This window comes from Nyctibius grandis, chromosome 2, assembly GCF_013368605.1.
Source record: "Nyctibius grandis isolate bNycGra1 chromosome 2, bNycGra1.pri, whole genome shotgun sequence".
Lineage (NCBI taxonomy): Eukaryota > Metazoa > Chordata > Aves > Nyctibiiformes > Nyctibiidae > Nyctibius > Nyctibius grandis.
The window spans coordinates 120,529,990-120,554,989 of NC_090659.1; the positions used below are offsets into that span (position 1 = coordinate 120,529,990).

At 39.4% G+C, this 25,000-nt stretch overlaps 1 protein-coding gene across 1 annotated transcript in view; it reads right to left on the reverse strand.

The window, feature by feature from the left end:
- DLG2 (discs large MAGUK scaffold protein 2) overlaps positions 1–24,995 on the reverse strand; it is a 1,096,363-nt gene extending 1,071,368 nt beyond the window's left edge. The window contains exons 1-4 of the mRNA XM_068425103.1: positions 24,780–24,995; positions 23,814–24,061; positions 22,992–23,199; positions 5,754–5,885 (exon numbers count right to left, since the gene is read on the reverse strand). Coding sequence (XP_068281204.1) covers positions 5,754–5,885; positions 22,992–23,010 — 151 coding nt within the window. The 5' untranslated portion in view covers positions 23,011–23,199; positions 23,814–24,061; positions 24,780–24,995. The remainder of the gene's footprint in view (positions 1–5,753; positions 5,886–22,991; positions 23,200–23,813; positions 24,062–24,779) is intronic.
- Positions 24,996–25,000: the final 5 nt, after the last annotated feature.

The following is a 25,000-nucleotide window of genomic DNA, read 5'->3' on the forward strand; positions in this document are numbered from 1 at the left end:
ACCCCATGCACCGCTACAGGCTTGGGGAAGAGTAGCTGGAAAGCTGCCTGGTGGGAAAGGACCTGGGGGTGTTGGTCGATGGCCAGCTGAATATGAGCCAGCAGTGTGCCCAGGTTGCCAAGAAGGCCAACAGCACCCTGGCTTGTATCAGAACTGATGTGGCCAGCAGGACTAGGGCAATGAACATCCCCCTGTACTTGGCACTGGTGAGGCCACACCTCAAATCCTGTGTTCAGTTTTGGGCCCCTAACTCCAAGAAAGACATTGAGGTGCTGGAGCGAGTCCACAGAAGGGCAACAAAGCTGGTGAAGGGTCTGGAGCACAAGTCTGATGAGGAGCAGCTGAAGGAACTGGGGGTGTTTAGTCTGGAGAAAAGGAGGCTGAGGGGAGACCTTATCGCTCTCTACAGCTACCTGAAAGGAGGTTGTAGCAAGGTGGGGGTTGGTCTCTTCTCCCAAGTAACAAGCGACAGGACGACAGGTAACTGCCTCAAGTTGCGCCAGGGGAGGTTTAGATTGGATATCACAAAAAATTTCTTCACTGAAGGGGTTGTCAAACATCGGAACAGGCTGCCCAGGGAAGTGGTGGAGTCACCATTGCTGGAGGGATTTAAAAGCCATGTAGATGTGGTGCTTAGGGACATGGTTTAGTGGTGGACTTGGCAGTACTGGGTTAACGGTTGGACTTTATGACCTTAAAGGCCTTTTCCAATCAAAACAGTTCTATGACTCTATGATTCTGTGGTGCAGGCTCCATCTCCAGCCCAGAACTATGTTGCAGGTCTCCTGCTTTTCTCACCATTTCTCCTGCTGTTCACACATCTATTCCCCAGTCCTCTCAAATTTCCTTCTGTCACTATTTAAAGGGTTTCTCCTTAAACACAACATGCCTAAACAAATTCCTTGTCTTTCCATTAATTGCCTCTACATTCTTCTTCTCTGTATGGTCAACAGCATCATTATTCTTCTCAGCATTAAAGCCTACAAATGGGCGGACTCTTTATCATTATTCTTAGCTGACATGCATGGCTACATCTATCAAAATCCTTCCCATTTTTCATTCTTAGCATTTTCCTTTTGTGACAGGGGCATGTTTCAACATCCCATCATTTCTCCTGTGATAGGTTCCTCTCCAGTTTCTTTCATATCTAAACTATCCTGAAATTTAACCATTGCCCTAAGCACAAGCGGAGTTTCAGTCCCAGCTCACAGCTTTGTAGACACCAAAGTCAACCAAACTAAGACAAATCCATAGGAAACCAAGCTCTTGACTTGCTTCATGCTTTCTATACTAAATATTTGCATTTGTCAATGGCTATGCTATTTTTAATAGATATGTACATCCTAAAATAATTAAAGCAAAGGGGAACTTGCTTTGTCTCTCTTAAATGGCTATATTTTATGTCCTCCTTATATACCCGACCTGTCCTACAGCACTCTCCAGATTGCAAGATATAACTAGATTCCTGGAAGTTTGGATATTAATATAACATTATTGAGTTATACTGCCACTTAAATTATACAAACTTTTAATAGAAAAGTAATATGTGATTGCAGAAGAATAATCCAACTTCCTTTTTGACTTGGTTTAAAAGACATTATTGCTCTTTTAAAATGGATTGTTATAACAGGGCTTATTTAAAAGTGAGCTGAATGAGGTAAAGAGTCTAAAAAACCCTCTTACTAAAATGCAAAATTATATCCTTAGTCGCTAAATACAGGCTGTGGCACAGATGACCAGTAAATTCTGTAATCCTTTACTACAGCAATTTTTAAGACACGCTGTTTTGTACCATCCACATTATATTGCAGAAATGGTACAATACGGGTAAAAAAAAAAGCTGATGTAGATTTTAATTGAAAATATGCCATTTTAAAATTCAGGCAAAGTTATGCAAGCATGAGAAAAAAAACGTAAGACACAGTTTCAAAGCCCTCAGGAAATACGTCATCCACTGCAGACTGGGTTTATCCGAATTTTAGAAAAACCTATTGAGATTAGTTTTTACCTAATACTGCATAAGATGATTACAGCTATTTGTGGCACTTTAATTCCTTCTAGAAACAAAATGATGTTTTATAGAGATGTATCTATAAAAAAAAAAAAAACAACCCTGACTTAAACCTCTTTCATCCATTCTCATTCTGCAGAACGGCCTTCTAAGCTGTAAAATCATGCACTTTTCTTAATGACATGAAGGCTAGACAAATATATAGCAGAGGTTTTTAGAAATAAATTGTACTAAACTATGTTTTGCATTATAAAAACTGATTACATTTCATAAAGAACAGAACTGTAAAAAAAAATGTTTGGCCATTTTGACACATCCAGATGACTGTTATTACTCTCTTTCATGGTTTTCCTTTTTTATGTCGGCACAATGCCTCCAAGTTGCCCCATTATGAGACAATCCCAACAAATGAGGCATTTGGATTTCCACAGGTTTCATTTCCTCTTCCTTGCAGGGTTTTAAAAAAATAAACGTTCACATCAGAACAAGATGTGCTACAATTTGAGAGGACCCTGTGATTTTAATATCATCTAGCTATGGATGACCCTACAAAAAGCAAAAATCCTTACGAGCTCGTAATAACAGCAGTACTATAACTCCTCACCAAGCATAGAAGGAATGGTACAATCCTTCTGGTGAAAATAATTTGGAATTAACTTAAGAGTAACGTCAATATATAAATATGCGTTCTTCCCCTTGCATGCTCCTTCTGAAGAGTTTCTCTTCCTCCCTCCTCTTAGAGCCGGATTTTCAAAGCATTGTGTTTGGGCCACTGGAGTGTAAATGGGACTCCAGAGACTGCAGCTCCCCATGTCGCTTTGAAAATGTGCCTCTTAGCAACTAACTCAGCTGTAACTGAACACAGCAACTCTAGCAAGAAGTCCAGCAACAAGAACAGCCCAAAGGGAGAAGGAGATGCTTTTGAATCCAAATTAAAATGTAAAAGGACAATCCTTCAATAATCCTTCTGTAAATCACTTACAGAACTTTTACTTCCATATTCGTAGTCACTTCTTGCATGCGTAGAATATACATATAAAAAATATTGAATCTTCATTTTTCTCATGTTACTCCCCTATTCAGTAGTCAACAGTTAGTATTTATAAAACACACTGAAGATAAAAACAATCACACGCACATTGAGAGCCTAAGTTCAAAGATGGCTGGTTGAATCGAATCACACAAGCATAAATATGAGAACAAAAGGAACTAGACAACACTAGATTTGAAAAGTGCCTCTAATTATAATAATTTCTCTTCATCTGTTCTTGTTATACTCCATTTAAGACATCCTACAGATTTTTAAAGCATTTTGGTAGTTAACAAGAATTGAACACACAAAGGATAGGGACAGTTACAACAGCTGTTTTTTTTCGTAAAGGAATCAAGTTCTATAAAGTTGTACAATCTACAAAAACTGAATTTGGCACATAAAATTATGTTAAGTTTATGCCTGGTAGGAATGTGCACTTCTGCATTCACGTCAATGATTCTGTACAAAAATCACATTTTCATTAGTAGTTACAGCCTGAATATTCAAAAGGTCAATCAATTCTGGATAAAACCAATGTTTGACAGTTGTAAATGAGATCAAATTCTGGAAAGTGATGAACACTCGGACTCTGAAAATTAAGTCTTATTAAGACAAAGCACTCAAAAATGTACAGTTTCAAGACTATTAGACATTCTGTAAATATAAAAGACAAAGTAACATTAGCAGTACAGAACTTAAAAAGAGACTAGAAGCTCTGCCTTAGGTTTTTCTTTGTGTGGTGATCTGATTTATAGGTGAATGGAAAAAACTATGACAGGAAGCTAGAACAGATGTCATGGCAGTGGGTTTTTTGGAAATACCAATTATGCAAGAACCTCATTATTGATTGTGTTTAATAACATCATCTACCACACTTAAAATACTGATGAGAGGTCACTCTTTTGTATTATTCCAGAATCCAGACCAACCAAATAGCAAACCAAATGTAATACTGAGAAACTTTGAACATGTCTTGCTATTTCCAAATCTTTTTTATAACAAGTAGCATTTAAGAACAAGGAAAAGACATCCAAAGGCCTACAAATTAAAATGCTGTCTGAATTCTGTAACACCACACTCCTCAATCTGTTATTGTGGCAATCAAAAGATTTCATTTCTTCTTTGGATTCAACCTTAATGTAGCTATAATCACTTTTTCATTTCTGGCATATGTAATACATCAACAAATATAGCAGTGTAGCCACACACAAAGCACACATGTTGTTAGAGCACTTTGAAGGATTACTTCAAAGTGCTGCAGAAGTAAATGTACAGCTAATGTCGCTTCTGTGACTTGTGTATTTCCTCAGCGCATAATTCTATATCCATAGCTATCTTCATAAAAACAATATAGAAATGTCCCACCTTTTTTTTTCATTCTTTAGTTCAAATCTATTTATAACTATCTGGTAAATACCATTCAATTATGAATCTATTTCCTTTTTTAAAGAATACACAGCAATTAAAAATTATGTAGGTTTATAAAATAAAGCTAATCACTTTAAAGAAGCTGAGAAAAATTACAAGTAAAATAGCATTGACATTAATTACTTCCATTTGCAGGAAATGTTAGAGACTGGTAACATACATTTTTCATAAACGCTACAGAAATTACTGAAACTCTTCCCGGACCTCCATCGTCTTCACAGTAATAGTGCAGTATTGATGTGCTTCTACTTTTATGATGTATAATTAAAATTTTTCCCTAACTACTACTGATTGTAGTTCTGCAATGAGCTCAGTCAGTACTCTGGCTTTGAAAAAAACATAACCTGAAGGTACGTGTGCTTCCACAAACATCATTTGTGTTAAGAAATGCACCCTTCAGACTAGTGCTGCAGAAAATTTACAGATGTTTGTGAAGGAATAAAACACCGAGGGGCCAACGTAATGTGAGCAAGAGGCCAGAGGGAGGCAGAGCAAAGGTGATGCACGGTTACTATCACCACTTCCCATGACTGGCAGCACATGCTCTGCATGGCACAAGGGACAACAGAGATGCTACAGCACACAGGTACGTTCATGACCTTGAAAACATTACATATATAATAACTTATGGAGGTTATTTTATATAAAGCTCCAAAACATCAAGGGCTCTATTTTGACAAATACCATCATTTACAAGGTGAAACAGAGACCTTCCAGTAAATGGAAGACAAACTGAGCGATCCACCAGCATGTCTGTTTGAACACTGCAACATCACATGGATGGGAACACTCTGCCAAAGTTTCACTGTGTCCTTGAACATTTTTCTTGACTCATTTCTGAGTTTCTTTGGCTGACAATTTTCACAAAAACATAATGCAAAAGACAAAGATTTTAGACGCTACTTGATGCCAGTGAAATCAATGAAACTTTGGCCATTCACCTGTGTGGAGATGGCTTCATCTTCAACTTTGCATAAACAGCTATATCCTCCTCTGGTTCCATAACTTCCATTAAACAAAGGAAAGCAGCAAGGTTTAGGAATAACCATTCAATGCCTTATCTTGCATGAGTTTTTTATTACTCTCTCTTTCACTATAAATAAGAAAATACCTTTGAAATATCACAACAATGAGCTTCCCCACAGAGAACCTGGAAGGATCATCTCAACGTACTGTTCCATTGTAAACACAAATTAAATAGTGATCAATAAGAAAGTCATTAGGTCTGATCTAGCTCTGGCCTTCAAGAGCATACATCTGGCATTAAATATTAGTACCTACCTAGAAGTGCCTGAAACAAGCTGCTCTTAAAGATGCCCATCACTTTTCTGATGGCTTTTTTCAGTTGTTGCTCTTCTGGTTTCCTTAGTTTTTGACAATATTCTTCCAGCAGCACTAAAGCTCGGTCAGTATCTAAAAATGAACAAGTACAAAAAAACAAAAAAAAAAGTTATTTATTGGCTCTGGAAAGTATTTAAATGCTCAAATATTAAATCCACATTTCTAAAGGCACTGTTCACACATGTAAGGAACATTTACAACAAATGTTGCTGCATTCTGTCATTAGATGTATGCCATGAGCAACATAGGCACTATGGAGAAATTAACCTAACACCAAAACAGGAAGATTACAGCATGTCTGAGATCTCCTTGCAAAGGGAAAATGATCTTTTGAATGGCATCTACAACAAGTGTTCAAACTTTCATTTATCCAAAACCAGCTGGAAGCTATGGGGTTTGGACGAAATTACAATTTGCAGAAGCTACAGAATTATAGACAATAACCATGATGGATACCCATGCAGGAAAACTACCCTTAAAACACATTCAGAGAAGACATGAAAGTGTTTGCTTGGCATCTGCAGCACTCAATTCTCTGCTCTCTGAATAGCAAATGTGTATCTGAAAGGCAGGTGTCCAAGAGGGTGGTTGGTTTTTTTTGTCCCCTCACTACATAAAATTGCTATCTACTTCTTTAGTAAAAATGAGACTTTGAGAGCAGGCTTCCATTGATCTGTTGGCTCAAATGTAGCAATCCAGCCTTTCTCTAAGAGTTCCAAGAAACAGAGCTCTGTTTCTCCTGCTGCTATTATCTTTGTGTAGTCTTTTGCCAAGAGCACGAGTGGCATATAAAGTTGTATGAAATCCACATAGTACCATCTTACACAGAAAAATATAGAGGAAAATGGAGAATCAGACTTCACCTTTCCTTCTCCCCATCCTAACTAGCTCACAGAAATGTCCACACACATATGTATATGACACTGAGATGTCTGCACACACTTTTGTAATTACATTGCCACCAAGTTTGCAATAAGATTACCAAACAGTAAAAAAAATACAAATTAATAATTCTAGTGAAACAAGTGCCTCAATCTAAATCCCTTAGAGTGGAGTTTAATGCAAGCTTCATTACCAGGAGAGGTTCAGAGTCTTCAGTTAGATTAAACTTGACAAAGTACTATAAAAAGGCTTGGAAAGGCAAAACAAACAGCTTTTATCATTCTTTTTTCTAAATAACTGAAAGAAAACTTATTTTTCACTATACAAAAATTGATCATCTTTGTTCGTCCAAGGATCTTGAACATGATCCCTGTAGCATGGGCCTTGTGGTGTGACAATAAGATGAGTTCACAATAGGGGCAGAAACACAACTTGTATTCTGTAAATTGATAACATTCTCAAATTAAAAAAGGGAAATATTTAATCAATGATTAATGTTTAAAGAGATGCAATTTCCTTTCTTTGTCCTTACAAAAATTCTGGCTGGTCACAAGCATTTTATCAGAGAAATGAAAAACATAATGAATAAAAAGGAATGGTATTTAGATGTATATAGATATGCACGCACATGTATAAAAATACATACATATATCACATATATATGAAGATTAGGGAGCATTTTATAGCAATGTGGACATTTATACAATGAAGGAGCTCACAGTTCTCTGCTGCAACCCCACCTTGACGGGGTCTTCAGGAGGAACCCCTCCTTTCTCTGAGAGCTGTCCCTGGGGCAGATAAGGGTTAGGCAATGGCCTTGTTTTCACTTAAAGCCAGTACTGCACTCAGGACCCACTTATAACCTACAGAGAGGGATCTTTTTTTCTCTCTGTAGGTTCTTTTAAAGGCCAGGTCACAACACCTGGGCTGGGCTCCCACCACAGATCACCCAAATCAAAAGCACAGCCTCGAAACAAAGTTCTGGGTCCAAGTGGGATATGGTTGGGATATTCCCAACAGGTGGGTGGGAATAAAGAAGTAATTCTACATATGAGCTCAACTTCTTTTGCCTTGAAAACCCCAATCACATCATACCTTTCACTGACCTCATGACTGTGTCTGACCCACCTGCAACACCTGTGCTTTCACCTATATATTGAGAGTTCTGGCTGCCCTCAATAAAATAATTAGTTAATAGCTTAAAGCATGGACTGGAATTCAGGCATTCACCTTCCCTCCCCCTGCCCCCCCCCATTACAGACAGGCATATGCAATGAATACATGATTATTTACACTAAACTGAAGCAGCAGAGAGTGGTGGAAAACCACTGCAAAGTGTCCAGCACTGAGGACACTTTTCAGAAGAGGACTATCTGAGAAATCAGGAAAATGGGATTTGAATGCCTGCCTCCCTTTAGGCTCTACACCTAAGAGATGCCCTACCACTCCCTCTTTCTTAGTCACTTGGTAAAGGATGCTTATGTCCCCTCCCTCATTAATCTTTCCTTCCCTGAAGTGTATGGTTCTCATTTAAAAAAACAGCTACAAAAAAGTAGCGTCCTTTGGGGGTATGAGCAGAGATTGTATTTTCACTTAAATTATTATTTTTCAATTAATCAAAATAAAAAAAGCCTACTTTTGGTTGACCTCAAAACAGTCCTAAACTCTGCAGACTGAACAACAAGCCACAGAGCACAGTTCCACTGTTAACTCTTAAATCCTGGCTAAATCCCAGATCAACTAATTATCTTCCTGCCTAATTTTCCTCTCTAGCTTTAATAGGGTACATTAATTTTTACTCTCTCCCTAAGCTTTTGCATGGAGTTGCAGCTTTTTCCCACACAACTGCACTCAGCAGCAGTGTATCTAGTTTTCCAAATAACCTGTGATGGGTTGCATGTGCTGGGAAAGCCAGTCACCTTCATGCTGTCCTGCTTTTGCTGAAAAGAACTGATGTTCTGGTATCAACTGGACACATATCTTGACCAAGAGTATTCTAGCAGGTCAGGGAGGGGGCTGTGTCACCACTGCTGCTGGGGGTTGTGAGGACTATTCGAATCTCCAGTCATTTTGGCACCAGACTAGGCTTTCAAAAAAGCAACTTTCCGCCTTTTTGACAAATTTTACTGGTTATAAATTACTTGGGACCAGATCTTCATATGGATTTGTACAGTACTTAGCACGATGGGGCGTAGTCCTGTTCAACACTGCTGCACAACATTCATACCTCTGCACAACAATCAAAAAGATATAGACTCATAAAATCATAGAATCATTTTGGTCAGAAAGGACCTTTAAGATCATCGAGTCCAACTGTTAACCCAGCACTGCCAAGCCCACCACTAAACCATGTCCCTAAGCACCACATCTACACGTCTTTTAAATCCCTCCAGGGATGGTGACTCCACCACTGCCCCGGGCAGCCTGTTCCAATGCTTGATAACCCTTTCCGTGAAGAAATTTTTCCTGATAACCAATCTAAACCTCCCCTGGCACAACTTGAGGCTGTTTGCTCTCATCCTCTCGCTTATTACTTGAGAGAAGAGACCAACCCCCACCTCGCTACAACCTCCTTTCAGGTAGTTGCAGAGTGATAAGGTCTCCCCTCAGCCTCCTTTTCTCCAGACTAAACAACCCCAGTTCCCTCAGCTGCTCCTCATAAGACTTGTTGTCTAGACCCTTCACCAGCTTCATTGCTCTTCTTTGGACTCTCTCCAGCACCTCATTCTCTGTCTTGTAGTGAGTATTTCTTGTATATACGAAATAATACAATAATATGGCATGTCTGAAGAATACTAAGTACCCTCTTCAAGATGATAACCATCTTCAACTCACAGTTACACCCCAAGCAGATGGGGGGACATCCAGTACTTTGCCTTTTTGGGCTGTCTGACAGCTACAAAGTTTAAATATTTGGCTGTAAGAACTGACTGCCTGGACTGCAGCACAATAGTCAAATAAGAACCATACTCAGTGCCACCCGAATTAAACCAAAATTTCTGACGCTGAATTCCCATACATTCTTCTCATCAAGGAGAACAGCAGACTGGTGGTTTTTGTGAAGGACTGGATCACTGTATGTATGGGATGACAATATCCAATGGAGCACACAGTTAATTTTTAGCAACCAAAATAAGTCCTGTACCTTACAGTCAGAGTGTATCATAAATACAACGAAAAAAATCTTTGTTCTATGGTACCACTGTTCTTCAGTGCTGATACCAAAACGAAACTCAAGCAAGACCACAAATCCACTGAACACACAATTTAATATCCCAAGTGATGGGCCTCTGTGTTGATACTGAGTAGGTCCTTTGCTAACAAAAGATCACTGAAAAGTCAGTATCAGCTGAGTCTCATGAAGTCTGCTGGACATAGTTCCAGTTTTTGTTACCGTTTCTTTGCATATTATGACACTATTTTTAAATTAACACATAATATTACATTAAACCAAGCATAATATTGCATGGAGTCTCATTATACAAACTTTGACTAATATGACTGATCTCATTGGCTTTGAAAGATGACTTTGACAAGAACCATTCAGAAGATACAGTCCTACAAAAACTCACATATATTCTAGACAGTATGTGCATTACTGTTTTGTTTAAATAAATCATACTCAAAACATCTTAATACAATAATAAGAAAAATTTCTTTAAGGATAAAACAGCTTTTATGGTCCTACAGTATCTTGTCCAAGAGATCACCTGTTAACCCAAACTAACTAACAATTCTGTATATTTTATTGCTTTATCACTCCATAATTTTTTAACCAGTTCACAAATGTTTGCGGTTTATGTTACTGACCAAGGAATGGGCAATTGCTACAATACAACAAATCAGAGATATGTGATACTGAAATAAAACTGTAGATCAGTAACTTTCCTTATTGGATTTCTTTGGAAAACTTTTTCCTTCCTCAAACAATCTAAAGCTTTACCACACAAGAAATTATTTAGTTTTTCTTCTACAGAATGAGTCTCTGCTTAATGTAATGTATTGATCTATATAAGAATCAAAAAAAAAGGCAAATCCTTTCCTTGGAGTTATTATTCTAGATGGGATCATTAGAGAACAATCCACACTTTATAGTCCCCACACTTCATAGACACATTTTTAAAGCTCCATAAGTAGACAGTTATACTAAAGAGCCAAAATATCTGTTGGGGCAATGCTTATGTATCTGATGAAACAAATACTAAAATTATATAGAAAAGGCATTGCTAATATAACCCAAGTTATATTTTAACAAAATGTAGCTTCAGTATAACTTACAGAGAAAAAGTTTACCAGGGATACTGTCAAGCAGTACCTTAAAGCAGAAGATTCCCTTCCTTTTATGGTTTATTTCTGGGTCTTTGCCATGCCCTCATTTTTTTGCAAACACAGTTTAGAATCACTGAAACTCCACATAGGCAAGGAGACACAGGAAAAATTGAGCTTCAGTTTTTCCTGTGAGATACTAACAGGTGGACACTCTGCTTTTGATTACATGAATGTGTTTAGGTGACTAGAAATCTTGTGGGAATTATGTACACAAAAACTGAGTTACGTGCTTACACAGTGCAGGTGCACGGTGCTTGTGGGGACACCCATACAATTGCTGAGTGGGTAAAGAAAAGCACGTAAATGCTGTGAAATCAGAATGTCGTTATTATAAGTACACTTTACACTGGCCTAAACAACTACACAGCTGCAGCACTACAGAGGAACAAGCTCCAGGGTGTACTTTGAAATACCAGTACATTAGTTTGACCCTGTAGACCCAATGCTCAACTATTTACTGAAGCAAAATATAAACACCCCCGGGAGCTGCGCTTGCTTGAAGGCAGCAGGATTGGACTTCACTTACGTGTCATTTGAGTTCATCTAACTATACTTGGTGTGGCACTTATAGTACTGGTAGAGTTAAAGCAGTGCAGCTCTGCCAGTGTGGAGACAGTTGTGTTGATTAAAAAGTCTTTGATACATACTGTGCCTTCATATGGGACAGAGGATGACATAGCCATGCCTGCACGTGGCAGTTCGCACAACATGATGCCTATGGGAACAGCCGTAGGATACAGGAACGGTTTTCCTAAATATCTCCCAGATGTTATTCAAACCATTTAACCTTTAGATGAACTAAATATATTAGATCTGAAGATAATTTAGGAATATCTAAGAATTTCAATAATTAAATTGGAAAAGATTTGACTAACAGGATTAATTGAAACTGTATAAAAAAGATAAAAACTGATTCAAAACCAGTCTCCAAGAAGCTCCACTTTTGAAGGTCCTCAAACCAGGGCATGTTGAATGATGATGACACAAAACAAAGAAACAGATGATGGAAGCACCACATAATTCAGGCAGATGCTGTTATGCACCTATTTCACAGAATCACAGAATCAATCAGGTTGGAAGAGACCTCTGGGATCATCAAGTCCAACCATTGCCCTGACACCACCATGTCAACTAGACCATGGCACTAAGTGCCATGTCCAGTCTTTTCTTCAACACATCCAGAGATGTGTTTTTCAAGCCCCAGAGATGAGATTTTCAAGCCTTTAGAGCTCTTTCTGGCCACAATAAAGCCATATAGGCTGAACCCTATATGGACCCATATACAATACTGGCCAGGACCAATCACTAGTTTTGTGGACAAATTGCTATGCTTTGAGAACCTATAAGTCTACTGAGAGCTGCTGCTGCCTTCCACAGGGGTATGATCCTGTCACCTCACTGAAGTAAGATAGCTCAGAAGATGAAGAGAAAAGAAGCAAATACAATTCCAAACTCATCAGGAGCTGGAAACTTCTGCCTTGCACATGCAAGAAATCACAGTCGGCTGGTTGACAGTGCCCGGCATGAGCACAAGGTAGTATCAGGCAGCCACTGCCTCCCAGGGTACACCAAGCCTACAACAGCCTGTTGGTAAGTTTAGGATCGCATTTGCATTTCTTTCTTCCCATTAGCATCAAAGTTTGTGAACGAAAAGACTTTTGGGGTGCAACAGTATGGAAAAATGTTGCCTTAAAATAAATGACAAATATTATTATTTCATCAGTGACAGATGTTTAACATTAATTGAGATCTAACCCTAACTGAGTTTATAAGATTAAAGGTCTTTTAATTTCAAGTTATCTATCTTTTTTTTTCCTAATTGTATCTGCTCCCTTTCCTAAGATGGATTTTGATTATTTTCTGACTCGTGAAGTCTTTAAAAAGAAAAACACACCAACATGTTTCAGACCTTTCCAGGTTCTGGAGAACCAGAATTGGGAAAATGTAGGGCACTGAAGTTGGAAAAGGCACAAAGAATGGGGGAGGAAAAACGCAGCAGCCAAAATAGAAGTGAGAAATGCAATCAGAGCACCAGGAAAGAGAGCAAACAAGTTTTCTCAGTGAACTTTGACAACTTCAGAAGGGTCTCAAAACCTACTTTTACTTTTGGAGAGTTCACACCTTCGTTTACACGACCATTGACAAAAGAGCCAGAGGTCTGAGCAAACAGTGTTCGCTGCCTCAATTATTTTAAGTTCTCTCGATTTGATCCTCTGCTCTGGAAAGCTCAAAAAATTAAAATGAGTTGTTACAGATCAATGGGAGGGGATGCAATATTTTATAATAAATTTCCAGGCACTGATAATAAATTTCCAGGGACTGATCCAAGTCGAAGCCATCAGTAACTCGTTTATCTTTCTTAATCTTCACACATAACAGCAAACACAAAGGAATAAATCCTGTTAGTATGCCATGCTCTGTACACACACCTGGGCTTTAAAACTCCTATATGAGACTGTATTTTAAAATCTGAAGTTTCTGAACTGGAGGTGTAAGCCAGTTAAATTTTAGAAAGAAACACAAGAAACAGTACACTAATATGGTTGAGAAAGACACAAGCTGTAGGCTCCAATGCTTCAAAAGGCTTGAGAACTATTAGACAAATGACAATCATAAAATATTTACATATAAACTTAAATATGAGATGCAGATTGATCTAGCAGATTGCACAGAGGGAAAGCAGACAGGGAATATGTGGCCCTGTGCAAACCAGAAAGGTCTCAGCGTCTCAGGCCCTTCATGGCTGCAACCGGACTTCAATGAACTGTCAAGAAAAGGCAACATATGGGTTATGCAACCTTGAGGAAACATAAGGCATTACGTATGTGACAAATACTATCACCCAGTGTGATCAGCATGCACAACAAACCAGTAAAAGGGTCAAAAATAACAGCTTCTGAGAGTGTGCATGACACATAAACCCATCTTCTGTCCTGCTAGGAAAAACAAGTGGACAGAAAAAGGGGGGTTTAACCATTTAAGGGACTACCAGGCAGGCTTATTTCTGGTGTTTCAGCTTTTAGGAACCAGATCAGCACACAGAGGAGACCGACACATGGTCTGTGAAGATGAATCTTGAGCCAGCGGAGAGACTCTTTCAAGGAATGATATTGAAAGTGAAGGTCGCACTCTGGGCTGCCCTCGCTCTCCGTTAACTGTAAAAAGAAGTGCAACACCCCTAAATTAACTGTAGCCTTGGTGAATTCACTGCACAGACTGTTTTCCTGCAAAACACAAATTTAGGAACAGTTTAGTTGTGAAGCGATGTTATTCTAGGCCTTGATGGCATTAGCAGACAAGAAATGGGCCAGATATTCTGTGAGAAGAACTGCTATGGAAGTACCACAGCAAATTTCACAGAACACGGCAATATTATATGTTCAGGTATATTAAGGGGAAACCAGGCATCCAAATCATAGAATCATAGAATGGTTTGAGCTGGAAGGGACCTTAAAGATCATCTAGTTCCAACGCCCCTGACACAAGCAGGGACACCTTCCACTAGACCAGGTTGCTCAAAGTCCCATCCAATCTGGCCTTAAATGCTAAGGGAAACTGGACTAGAGTGAGACGGACGGGCATCTTGGCACTGAATGGTGTTGGATGTGCAGTCGCACAAACAGCCACTGCAAAAGGCTGCAACCAAACGGCAGAAGTTGCACAGCAGTCTCTTGTTACGGAGTATTGATTTGTGCAGATGGTGCAATGGAGAGGGCTAAACACTCTGCAAGTCAGGTTGCTTTGAAGGGCAGGAGTTATGCGATGATGTGTCAGCTGAATTCTCTGAGAAACAGAAATTACAGACACATAGAGCCTGGAAGAGCCCTATGAGGTTTTCATTTTACCTCCCTGCTATGCAGAGCGACCCAGACTTACATCCATCACATAGATGCCTAACTGCACTGGTAATCTCCTACAAAGTCCACAAAATCCCTCACCATCTGATTTCAGTGCTTGAAGGTTCTAGTGGTTTTTTCTACTATATCATTTCCATCTCTTTTGTTATAAATCAGGACAACTACTTCTTGTCCTCCAGATGTCGATGTGGAAAGCAAACCACCATCATTCCCTTTATAACTTCCTATATTGTGTCACTTGTCATGTCCCCCCCCTGCTCAGCCTCCTTTTTCCCAGGCTAAACAGTTCCAGCCCCTGCAACTTTTGTACACAGTTTACACTTCCAAAGCCTCTTATTCTCTTTTCTGAAATTAAATTTGCCTTAAAGCACAATCTCTGAACTCCAGCTGAAGACCCAGTAATTGCACAGAACACTGACTGGTGGATGAAGCTGGACAGAAGTCAGCTTTATGAAACACGACACACACACACACACAAATGACCAGGAAAGTGATGATAATAAGAGCGCTTGGGTTCTTTTTTGGCTTGTTTGTTAAGAATCAGACTTTTTGTCTGATTTACTGTAAGGAAAACTGGTTCCTTAAGAAAAAATTCAGTTATTGATGATTAGCTGCAACATAAGTTTGTTGTCTAAGTAACTTCATGCTTGATTTTACAACATGTAACCATACACCTATTCTGTTAAACTGGTGCCTTTATGTATTTTTTAGTTTTAAATATATTCCTTTAAATTTGACTAACTGTACTTACCCGAGGACTAGGATAACTATATAAAGATCAGTTAGTGACTGGCTCAGCATAAAATCACAAACTTGTCTCCACTCCTGTTTATCAGAAAGCATCTCGAAAACCAAGCTGCATTCCTGCTTCAGTACCCCCAGATGGCAACATCTGAGCCGTGCAATCCCACAGATACCCCTCCTCTGCTCATCCCTTCCTGTAAATTACAATTAAATCTTGAAAAAATACTTCGTATTTAGCATATAATCTGTCCATTTTACTTGTCACGCTTTACCATAATAAGGAAGAGCCCCCTTATTTCTTCATCATCAGTGGCTCACTCTGGGACCTGGATTCTTCCTACCACGTCACTTCTCTTCAGGGACCACAGAAGGGCTTCAGCAACTGCTGATATCAGCTGCTCACCCCACCAGGGCCATTCCTTTTGTTCAGCGAGCTCTTTTTTCCCAGCCATGCTGAAGGTAATGCAGAGCCTACTCGTCAGTGATCCTTTCTCAAATTTTGTGACCTGGCTACACAGACTGTTCATGTCTCAGGCACTAGAGCGAGCAGATTGTGGGGCCCTGAGACTCCTCCTGAAACCAGAGAAACCCCGCAAATATAAGTAGCTTCACCTGAACTACTTGTTTCTGCCTTTCAAGTGTCACAATGTTAAAATCTAGGTGTACAAATGCTAAAATTAAATCAACAATGCAAATATGAAGACAGAATGAAAAATGAAGCCACAATCCCCCAAAATGATGCAGCACCAAGTGAAAACCTCTTATTTATACAGCAGAATAAATGTAAATCGACAACTTAACAGTGTAAAATTATTAAAGAGCCCTGCTTTGAAGAGCTTACAATCTAATTGTATGTCATACACAAAACTAGTGGAACTTGATGTGTAGTTGCAAAAGTAAAAACCAGGAGCTATACACTTAACCCAGCTGCTGTGTATTTTTTTTTTTTTTGCTTTAAGAGAACATTCAAAATCAAAATTATCCTAAATGTGAAAACTGGAATGAGACAGAAAGCTAACAAAAAGATGTCTGTTCTGGAATAAATAACTTCCAAACTTGTACAAAAGCAGTACTATTTCACATGAAAAAAAAAAATGTGGAATTAAGAAAATTCAGATCTAATTCAGTAACACTGACATCTTTCTAGAAATGCAACAAAATAAAATGGAATGACATTAAACCGCCTTTATTTATTACCCAAATACACATTATGGTCTTACATTTTCTCACATTCACTTTGCAACTTCTCATTTAAGAACCTTTGTATTAGACTAGAATCTCTGAATTTATGAACAAAACACATGCCTCCAGGCAACAACAGCAAACGAATTCCTTGGTTTGGACATTAAACAGTTGAATCTGTAGATCTGCAAAGTTTGGTTCGGGGTTGGTTTGTGGCGTTCTGGGGGTTTTTTTTTTGCTAAAAGCACAGCTCAGCAGGCATCCACCTGCAAGGCAGTATCATTGTAGTGCACAACACCTAGGACTGAATTGGAAGGTGACTTGAATTATTCCACTACAGCATAATGCGATATATGCCATACAGCCAGGGGAGAGCACAGCACTGTAAAACATAAAATATTGGTTTTTGTTTGTAAAACCGTAAATTGTCCAGATTCCCTCTTTCCAGGAAACTCTACATGATTCAATATAAATGTGTTTTCAAGGAACCATTGATCTCTTTATCCCCAAAGCGAAGACAGACTTGGGGACATTTGCACTAACTTGTCCTGGCAAAGAGAGTTTAATGCCACCAAAAGCTCTCCCAGACCACAGCCATTAAAAAGCAAATGGTTTCTTCACAGATTTTGTATGTTGGGTACTACTGTCATCACCCATCAGGCCAAGGCAGCTTCGCTGGCTGTTTCTGGGATTAATATGGCAAGAGAAAACATTATATTTATTTTTATAATGATGTTGTTTGGCATTGTTTTAATCTACAGTAAATACAAGAAGATACCATAGTGAAACTGATCTTACATACTTGTAAGAAGCAAGAACCTGGTATGACCTCACCAAAACAAGCAAATCAGAGTAAGGCAGATTTATCTCATTTTGCTGAAGCAGTGACTGCAAAATTAACTTTTATCATATTTGGCCGCTAGTAACAAATTCAGCTTTTTCTCCATGGTCACCCTCTGACATCTAACTTGGCCATCTGGAACAAATTCAGAAGGGAAGAAGAGAGGATGAGAAGGAAAAAAATATGCTTATAGTGCAAGACACCATTACTTCTATGAGTGCAATATGCACTTAATAGGAATGGAAGAGAGGATGCACAGCTGCCTCTTGTGTCTGTATCAACACTATGGTTGCCTCCAGTTCTAGTGACTAACAGCACAATAATTTACAACACTTCTTTCCCCACAAAAATAATGAATAGTGTTAATTTATAGCACTCACAGAACACACAACATCAGCTCTCATAAATATCTCAGATAGGAGATGATTTTTCCGCTAAAATTTATGTGAGAGCCTGAGACATCGTCTAACTGAGGCAAGTGAGTTAGTGTGGTTACCTTCTGTACCCGCTTATGGGGAGAGAGAAGATGATGACTGTCAAGAAGACAATTCAGATCTTAAGTGGGTTAAAATGCCCTTGGAAGGCAGATCTCTTTCTGCTGACCAAAGCAGCTCTCCAGGACGACAAGCTGGGCACCTTACATAGGTGAGGCAACTAAAATGGGATGGATCTGCATTAAACATCTGACAAATACCAGAACAATGCTAGAGCTGGAAAAAGAATATAAAGTTCACTATTCCCAGTCCAGAGTCCACTTAGCTTTGAAGCCTGCATTTATATAACAAAGACTTGTTCTGTATTACGCCTGCTCCTATAGTCCTTTTGCGTGCAAAATATCTCACTGTTTCTCACAGAGGAAACAATGGCTGGCTAGAAAAAGATTACTACCATAAAAGCAGCTACATCTTTAAATCAAAGCTTTATGGTGAAAGTTGGCAAAGTTTAGATCACAATTTTCTGCCACTTGTTTGTTTAACTCTTGGAAAACTAAAATTGTTCTTTCCACAGTCTATAAACATAACCTACAACTTTGTACTGCTCCCAGTCAATTCACTTTAAAAACTGAGAGGTAGTTGAACAGAACTTGGGGTCAAAAATGTCGCCTCTTAGCAATGCCTTGAGAACATTTATTCAGCAACTGAAAGGACAAAAAGCCTGTAATACCAATGACTTATTAGAAGTAAAGGGGAAACAAAAATACATGCTGGATTTCCTGCTGTAAGCTGTAAGGAGCCTACAACTATATCCACTAACATTTTTGAGCACCAAAAGTTATAATTCTAATTTTACAGTTTGTTATGTAAAAATAAGTTGCCAGCTTTAAAGAGATTTAGGGTGTGAAGAACTCCAACACATTAATGGGAGCTAGCTTTGTCTGGTCCTTTATGAACTTTGCTTTAAAAGTTCCTGCTGAGTTGTTTTCAGACCCCTTCCTTTCAACAGAGCAGCCACATAAAGTTATCATTACCACTACAAAACCTAGCAGTTCATAAAGCATGTCTGTCAGGTTCTTCTAAATGGCACAGAAGTAGTCCACATAGGATCAGAGTGAGACTTTTTCATTCCTGACATTGATGTGCTTAATAAACATGTCCTTGAAAGCATTTCTTTATGTAAGAGGTATGATCAAAAAAGTTATTCCATCACAAACAGAATCAGCATGCCTTTATAAACTGGCTACAAGGTGGAGTGAGTCAAGATGATATTAATAGCAGCCCACGGGTTTCATCTGGCTAAAGATACAATTCCTCTCCCTCTCAGAGACAGAAAGCGGGATGAGGGCAGTATAAATCCCAACATTCAAGTATCTCTTACTGCCTAGACATAGCTAGATGTGTAAAGACGATGACAGGGTTAGTCTAGAAGCACATGTGCAGCATCTAGATGTGGGGGTTCCTGCCATCTCCATGTGAATCACAAGCAGGGCTCCAAAACTGGAATCTGGTCTCCATCACAGAGGAGCATGGATCTAATTAGTTCTTTCCATCAGTGTGAAAGACATGAGTGAATTACAGTAACATTTTATGCTCTTAACTATTTCATAGATGAATCCAAAATATATGCAATTGCAGATTTAAATACAGTCCCTTACAGTTAATGGAAATCAACTAGGCTAAGTAACTCAGGGAGGGAGGGAGAGAAGACATCTAAAACCACACAAAAACCTGACTTCACTTCTTCTGTATACGACTATTTTACTTCGAAGCAAAGCTTTCTTCAAGAAGTTCCGTAAATTCATTATGAATAGTTGTATTCAAACATATCCTAGCTTGTTTGTGAAAGTAAAGTAAAAATTAAGCGAAAATAATGGTTTTATTTACTTCTCAAATTTGTTCATCCCATATTGTCTCCAAATGGCACCGTCCAACAAATAATTTTATAACTAAAACCAAACGTATAGTTTGATTTAAAATTGTAAGTGTACTTAAGTGAAAGATGAGCAACCAAAAACCAAAGAGAACAGCCATTTGTTTAATCACGCAGCGATAGTGCAATAATCCATACAGTGTCTCGTCCCTTACCTAAGGGGAGCCCATTTAACACCTGCAGGGTACTCCGTGCTCCCTTTCCAGCCTCACTTTTTTTTTTTATTTGCTGAGACTGACAGCAAGCATGCCAACTCTGTGGATATTCTTGGGAATGTAGAGCGTTATTTCCCTCCAGAATGAAGTGGGAAAACAAAAACCTTTCACTCCAGCACATCAGGCAAGGGCAATCACATACTGACACAAGCAGGATCAGAACCAGCAGCAAGCCTTTTTCTCCACATCCGTAACAAATCAATGCTTCCTCTAAGTTATATCGTTTTTATTATTAAGTGAACTATTTTTTTCCTGACTAAACAGGCCTAGACTTTTAAACGCAAGATGGCAGACATCGTATCAAGCAGTAAGGTGAAGTGTAAATTAGGTCCAAAGCTATGAGAAATCTGAAGACCAGTACTGGATGTGAGAGCTCTTTCAAAGGCAAATTCTTAAAATGCATTCACTGTTCTTCAGAAAGACCCAGAACCGGGCAATGCCAAAGAAAGCAGTGTTTGGGAACAACTTCCACTGATACATACCAGGGTATTTTAAAACTTGTTTTTACAGGTTTCTCTGACTCGAGACTGATTTTTGGAGAATATTTTGATCAAATCCAAAATAGCAACACACCGAGAAGTGCTGAAAGAGAGGGAGATAATCGTGTCCTTAATGCTGCCACTGAAATACGTACTTTTGCACAGCCTAGAGGAGAGTATCCCACCGAGAGTTCTACAGATGGCATGGGTGGGAAAGACAGCAGACATGAACTCCCAAGTACATAAGACCAGAAAGGGAAAATAAATCACCAACAGAAATACGAAACTAGTTAGACACAAAGTGCTGTCAAAAGCATAGAGTAAATAAATGGAAAAAAAAAACCTAGGGAAAAATCCCCTCAGTCTCCCTAATATTCATAGGTGTAATAGGGATTACTTGTAACAATAGTAGATTTTTTTTTTTAAATGGTAGCATGTTTCAAGTTGCCAGTACGCTTTTAATTACATTTAGAAAGCAAAAGTCTACTGCATGGACTAGACAAGTTAAGTCATTCAAAATAATAATAAAGTTGCTGATCTGCTAATATTTTTAATCCTGCAATTTACATGCTTAAATACATTTTTAACAATATCTTTTTAGTCAAATACTGGCAAATCCCGTACACTGACTGATGTGACAGTTTAAAGTATTTCAAAGAGGATATTTGCATCTCTTAACTTCATATTTTGAAACTGTCAAACTACATATCCTCGTAAAACAGAAGAAGAAATTAAAGCCTTGATATACATTAAGACTGACCCAGCCTATCTTGAAACAAAGAGGAAACCCACAGATTTTTAAGGCCAGAAGGGACCACTGTTATTGCCAATCTAAATTCCTGCACAAAGAGCCCTTAAGAGTTCACCCCAAAAATCCTGCAGCGAGTATTTTGAAACTGAATTACAGTTAAACATCCAGCACAGAAACATCCTTAGTGTAAATCACCTAATTCAGGAGTGAGACTTAAAATATGAAAAGACAGTCTTAATTTTCCTTCTGTAAACAGGTGGAGTATGGAAGCCTCACCAGTACATGAGGGTGACACGTTTACAGCACAGCAGGATGAATTATTAAGGGATGGTACTCCTCCACACACGTTCCCATCTTTACTACACATTAATTGTAAGTAATCACACGAATGACAATACAATTCATTTGAATATTTCAGTTTTGGAAATTCACTTCTACACTATCATCTGTTAAAATACAATCACAAAATCCCATTTATTGTTTTTTGTACGAAAATAATTCCAGCAATCAGCGTGTTTTTGTCATTATTTACATAGTAAATGTTAACTCATAACTAATACTAGTTATTCCTACAAGGAAAAGCATTCATAGTCACATTGACTATATCCCTATTTTTGTTGTGTAACATTCACTTTTTGCTCCTTCCCCCACGTTTTGGTATCATCAGATCCAGGGATATATCAGATCCAGGGACATCAGGAAAGATGAGTCGAATAGAAAAGGTTCACATGTCATTTATTCTATTAGCATATTCTGAAATTTTAAATTGGTGTCATATTTGCAAGGAACTAGAAATAACCTAAGGTCTACAAGTGTTCTCAGAGTAAGAATTTGTCCTCACATATTCCCCAGTTCTTGTTTGAACACTGGAAACCACATTTTCCAAAGCTGCTTCTGTACTTGCTGTAATCATAAACTTTAGGAGAGAAGGGGCCAAACGTAAGGCTGGTCATCTTTTCTTAAACGCTGCCATACTACAGTCATAAATACAGTACTTTTATACTGTATTAAAGCATAGAAATCAGAGTTAGTTAAACACTTAAAACATTTTTAAAACCACGTTCAAATCGCCTTCAAAACACAGCACTCATAACTTTTATTTAAAATTAGCCTTGAAACTTTGTTATTTATTTATGCTGCTACTGACAGCTGACGTTTATCCACCAAACATGTAAAGAATAGATAATAGACTAAACCCATGATTTTAAAATTCATTAGCGTTTGTAAGAGGCTTCTTACAAAACTAAATGCCAAGCTTTTCTCTTTGTGTCTGCTCAAGATCTCTGATGGCTGATCTTTACAAAATAAATATTTCAGGCCAAATCTGACACGACAAGTCTTAAAATATGGCATAAAAATACTTTTAAAAATTATTATTGTAAGTGCATAAATTTTTCTCCCATTTTCAGCGCAAAAGAAAAACAATTTCAATCCCCCATTAAAACACTTTTAATTTGAAATTGTAAGTACTAGAAATCAACAATTTAACAAAATGAAGACGCAATATGAGATATGAAGCTTCATAGCCCACCTTTCTTCTTGACTGGCATTCTTCTTCCTACTTCTGAATCTGGTTGCAAGCACTTATTTACAGGTATTAACGCCGTACTACTGGAACACTTTGCGAGGTCAGGAACTGTCTATCTATTGCAAAACACTTTTACAGTTCAGTTAGGAAATGCAGCTTCAGTCTTCATTTCTATCAGTCCTTGCTGTTTCCTTGTACTGGACTTCTGATGCTTCCCACAAATAAGAAAAAAAGGGGAAAAAAAGAATCTTTTTGATTTTTTTTTTTAAGAGATGTTTTCAATTTCTTTAAAATATATTTGAATCTATAAAAATACAAGAGAAAATGTTCCTTGGCAATATAAAACCTTATTATAACTCCTCTTCTGGCAGCAAAGTTTGAAAATTAAAAGATTTTATGTAATACAATTAAGGCACAGTCCATCTCTAGGCAGCTGTCTTAATACTCCACCTGTACATGCTCAAAAATATATTATTGGCAGGACAAAAACGCCCAAATAATCCAAATAAGGAGGAAGACAAAAACAATCCAAAGTGACTCTTTAAACTTCTTTCACTTCTTGAATGAATTTTGCTAGCTATGTATTAGGTAAATACACAGCAGACTGAAAAGGTCCCTTCTTCCTCACCAGACAATAGCCTGGAAATAGCACCCTCTTACCCAACAGAAGTCACTGGCCAGTCACTTTCATTTTTATTATCTGCAAGCCACCCAGCCTTACGGTCTTTAGTGTCCCTCTGATCCTCCCATGTATTAAAAGAGAGGATTGAAAACGAGGAAAGCAATCCCTTGACCTGGAATTATTAAAGTGACAGTGCTGCTCACTGGGAACTTTGGCAAAGCAGATCGCTTTATACTGGAGTCATTTACTTCATGCCATTTCTTCCCTTGCACAGCAGCCACCTCGTGAGAGAGGGATAAGGAAAATTAGGAGAAGAGCTTCACAAAAGGTTCATTTTCAGAGATAATGAAGTATTAATGAAATAAAACGCAAGCCATGAGATCAGTCCAGAGTTTCCCACTCAGAAGCGCAGCTGGTTGGCTTCAGTACGAGCCTTTCTCTCCCCCTTTTTCTGGAAAAACAAAAAGAGAGAAACAGAAACGGGATAGATTTTCCTCATCTAGCTCGTTAAGGAAAAGTATGAAAAAAGGTGGACAAGCTCCAAATGCTTCCCTTCCCCGCATGAGGAGCTGCGATGCACATGACAGGGCTCGGCTTTGCATCGCCTTCTTTAGGAGATGGAAACTGTATTTGTGAAGAGGGCGGCTCTGTTTTGCTCTTTAATGTTCACAATTGGGATCTGTCTGTCCCCGCTTCCCTCCAAGCAGGGACTCGCCCCTCCACCCCCCTCGCTTGTCCCGGTCCGAAAGGGACCGTCTGTTGCTTTCTGAACCGGGACAAAGCAGATGGGGCTGGCTTGGTCGGTGGAGGGCTGGGATGGGGTGCAGGTGAGCTGGAGGAGCCGGACCAGGTTTAAGGAAGACGACAATTTCTCCCGGGTTGCTGAGGGACAGGCAAGAGGCAGGAGCTGAGGGGATGAGGGAGGGGACGGAGGTGGGGCGATGCGAGACGCAACCGGGGCGCGGGGGGGGCTGGATAGGGACAGGACGGGGAGCACAAAGGAGCTAGCGGAGAGGGAAGGGGCCGGCAAGGAGGGAGGGGAGCGGGCGATGCAGAGGCTGAGGGGGAACAAGCGGGAAAGAGGCGCGGGGCTGAGGGGAGGGGGCCGCAGGCAGCGCCCGGTGCGGGGTGCCGAGGCCTGGGTGAAGGGGGGGGGGTCAGCGGGTTACCCCGAGGACTGGGCCTCCCCCCATCGAAGGCTCCTCGCTCCGCTAGGGGGAGTCCCCGCGTCCCGGCCGCCGGCTGCAGGATCCCCGCTCAGCCCCGTCTCCATGGAGGAGCCGCCGCCGCCGCCGCCATCCGCCGCCCCTAGCAACGAGCTCCGGGCCGGGCGCCGACCCCCCGCCCGCCGGCTTCCAGCCAATCGCAAGCCGCCATGCTGGGCCGGCGG